Raw genomic sequence first — 3,347 nt, forward strand, 5'->3', positions numbered from 1 at the left:
CGCCGGTTACGCCGTCGGTCTACACGTTTACCGCTTACCGGTAAGGTTAAAATAGGTTAACGATTAGTTTAATCATGTGGCGGCCTACATGAAACGAGGTTTGGTTTCACCGATCCTCACGTAGACCTGCTCAGGGCAAGGAAACCACAACTTAAATCTGAAGTGATACGCTTCGGCTTATTACAGAATGCCACACTACCTATACAAATTTAACTCTGATCATCAAGGAATTCAACATCCAAGAGTGAGTACTGAAATAAATGGAACATATGAAATATTTGTGCACATGGTTTTAAGACATACCTGAAGACATCACGGCAACAACTCTCTACCAAAACAATAAACACTGGACGAACGAGTTGCGAACTTGCGGAGTCAGAGTGCTCTTCTTCCCATCAACGTCGGTAAGAATCGGAAAGCATAGAACGTGACGAGAATAATGTTTATTTGTCAAGGAAACTGCATACTAATCAATTACGTATATATAAACTTGGGTAAAGAGTTTAAAGCAGATTATGACTATACGACCCAAAAGGCTTGAGATAGGAAGCACATGGTGAAAGAGAAAACTGATATGACGAAATAAGGAACAAAACCTTGTCGTAAAGTTACATAATTCAATTATAAGAAGATAATTACAAGCAGGATAATTACAAGAACGTGACGAGATTAATGTTTATTTGTCAAGGAAACTGCATACTAATCAATTACGTATATATAAACTTGGGTAAAGAGGTTAAAGCAGATTATGACTATACGACTCAAAAGGCTTGAGACAGGAAGCACATGGTGAAAGAGAAAACTGATATGACGAATGACGAAATAAGGAACAAAACTTTGTCGTAAAGTTACATAATTCAATTATAAGAAGATAATTACAAGCGGGAGATACTGAATATGAACTGCGTAATTAAGAAAAAGAACTTTTGTAACATTCAGCGCTGAAATTACCATTTTCTACTGAAACAAGAGGTGAATACAAATTCATTTTAGAACATACCTTGAGGATGATTGTTGTTGTATAAGCCAACACTTCTTGTTGGCACGGGCCTTTCCCTTGTTCGGCCCGTAGGAGGATGAATAACGGAATCAGTGCTGCTGTCCTCTCCAGTTTACTCTCAAACAAAATGAAACTACAGAAGGAAAGGAACTGATTTAAAGATTTTTGAACCACGTTAAAACTAAACTGAAACACACAGGTGTGTACATTTGCAAGCACACAGTCATGTACATCAAATTAAACCCTTAACTAGAGTCGTTGCAATTACTTTTTCCAACAACTATTTCTTCTGTTTCTACTGAGCAAAAGCAAACCAAAGAGAACGAGATTAAAAACTGTGTTCCTTATGATAAAATTAAACAAATCAGAGGTAAAGGGAATAGATTCAAGAACAGGCTCCTAACAGTGTGAAATGTGGAACAGAAAGGTAGGGTGGCCATATGTATGGCAAGGAAAGACCAAAACTAACAAACGAAGACGTGTTGATGGGGGAATGTGAAGACAAAATTGCTTCTTCATTTACAGAATATCCCGACTTCTAACTTTAAATTTAAGAGCAGTTCTGAGGGGAGTAAAGATTAAATTGGTAGTGCTATCTAGGATACACAAAGTTTAGAGCTAAAGTATTCTGGGAGGTGTGTAGGTGAAAAGTATATCAGTAACCACTTGGATCGGACTTTGTGTTGGTAGTATGCAGGAAACATGTGTTTGATTCTCAATCCACGCCCTTTAAGAATAACGCAGTAGGAATTTAGGTACTTGGAATTTTAGTAAGACTTTTGTAGTGTGTAAGATGAAATTAATTTAGAGCCTTGTTTCTCTGATGCTCTCTAATCATGAAGTAACTGAAGCAAGCGGGAAAACGGAAAAGAGCAGGGAGTGCCAAGATGAATTAGTAGGGCGGCCAGTGCCCCAGGCCTGATAGAAAGCTGTCATATAGATGCTGGTCACTAAAGAGAAATCATTCAGAAAACAGATCTAATCAGCTTTGGGGAGATATTGTGAAGTACAAAGAGTCAGAAATATAAGGATTATAGCTTTATTAGACATTATAAATCAATTGTCCGTTCAAGTAGAATGAAAAAGATGTATGCACGTTCCTCCAACAGCCAAGAAAAACGCTATGCTTCCGAGTTATTCTGACCTATGTGCTCCTTAACTGGAGCACTGGCATATGTTGGATATACACTTCCTTTGAAGGAATTGTTTGTTTGCATCATTTCTAGGTGATAATGTTGAGCTACCACATTTAGGGAAAAATTTGTTACCTAAATTAGACAGAGAATCTTCAACTGAAACCTCTTATGGAAAGCCAACAGACTATAAACCAAAGAGGTTTTCAAAAGGCAAATCAGCCTGCAGAGAGATAAGTTATGAGAAAAGGTGATGAATAATAATTATATATGTGATGATAGTTGTCTCAGACGTCTTAGAACAGAAAACACATCATATATATCTTATATATATATATTATATATATATATCTATATTGTATATATCTATATACTATATATAGTATATATATATATATATATATATCCGTACATACACAGGCTGTAACACGATTTTATGAAAATATTTCGAGAAATTAAAGAAAAGGTAATTCTGAGCAGAAAATGTTCTATAAACATACACATTTTAAGGCTTCGTTTGTCGGTGACGCAAATTTTCAAAATAACTGGTTTTCCTTCACGCTTCTCTCGGCCAACTTGGCGTACTCGATATCTAAGTAGCTAGTCAGGGACAAGGGGTGGGGGAGGAGGAGGATGAGGGTTGAAGAAGTGTATTAAGCAACTGGATTGCTAGTCTTGTAGCTGAGTTTTTCTTGCAGGTTTTTGAAAAATGTAACATTAGCTACAGTGCTTTCAATTAGTAAACCACCTATGAACAGACGTCACTGTAATCTAATTTTAATGATTAGCTTTACGTATAAAGAAGGTAGTGTAAATGTAGCGGAATTGTTGAATGGTCAGGTCTAGCCCTATACCGAATAAGTAATAATAAAAGTAATCATGATGACAAGGGAGTGCAGGTAGGGCGGTTACTGCACTTTGAACAACGTCAGCTTTTCTACCTTTTTCGTTACTGCATGAATATACATACTACCTTTTTTCAGGAAAGACTAAAGAAAGTTAATTTTACATAATGTTCCCATTCTTTTTCATCTGATAGAGACGAAAGCATTTTCTTAGGTGTGTTTTTCCCCTCGACTGGTGATGGAGAACGAGAGATTTTTGATCGGTGTTTAATGAATAGGCCTACCTTTGATGGAGAGGAGAACTTATTCGGCTTGCTTTTCTTTCCTTTATCGGATTCCAGAGAATATCATTGACGGAGAGGGGGAAGG

The 3,347-nt window shown here is 36.8% G+C and overlaps 1 protein-coding gene across 1 annotated transcript in view; it reads right to left on the reverse strand.

Moving 5' to 3' along the window:
- The window catches only part of LOC135210145 (aspartate, glycine, lysine and serine-rich protein-like), a gene marked incomplete in the record, with an annotated part of 234,290 nt that extends 233,856 nt beyond the window's left edge, over nt 1-434 (reverse strand). Inside the window, 1 exon segment of the mRNA XM_064242964.1 lies at nt 304-434. Within this exon segment, the coding sequence (XP_064099034.1) occupies nt 304-313 (10 nt within the window).
- Between the last annotated feature and the right edge of the window lie 2,913 nt (nt 435-3,347).

This window comes from Macrobrachium nipponense, chromosome 39 (genome assembly GCF_015104395.2).
Source record: "Macrobrachium nipponense isolate FS-2020 chromosome 39, ASM1510439v2, whole genome shotgun sequence".
Lineage (NCBI taxonomy): Eukaryota > Metazoa > Arthropoda > Malacostraca > Decapoda > Palaemonidae > Macrobrachium > Macrobrachium nipponense.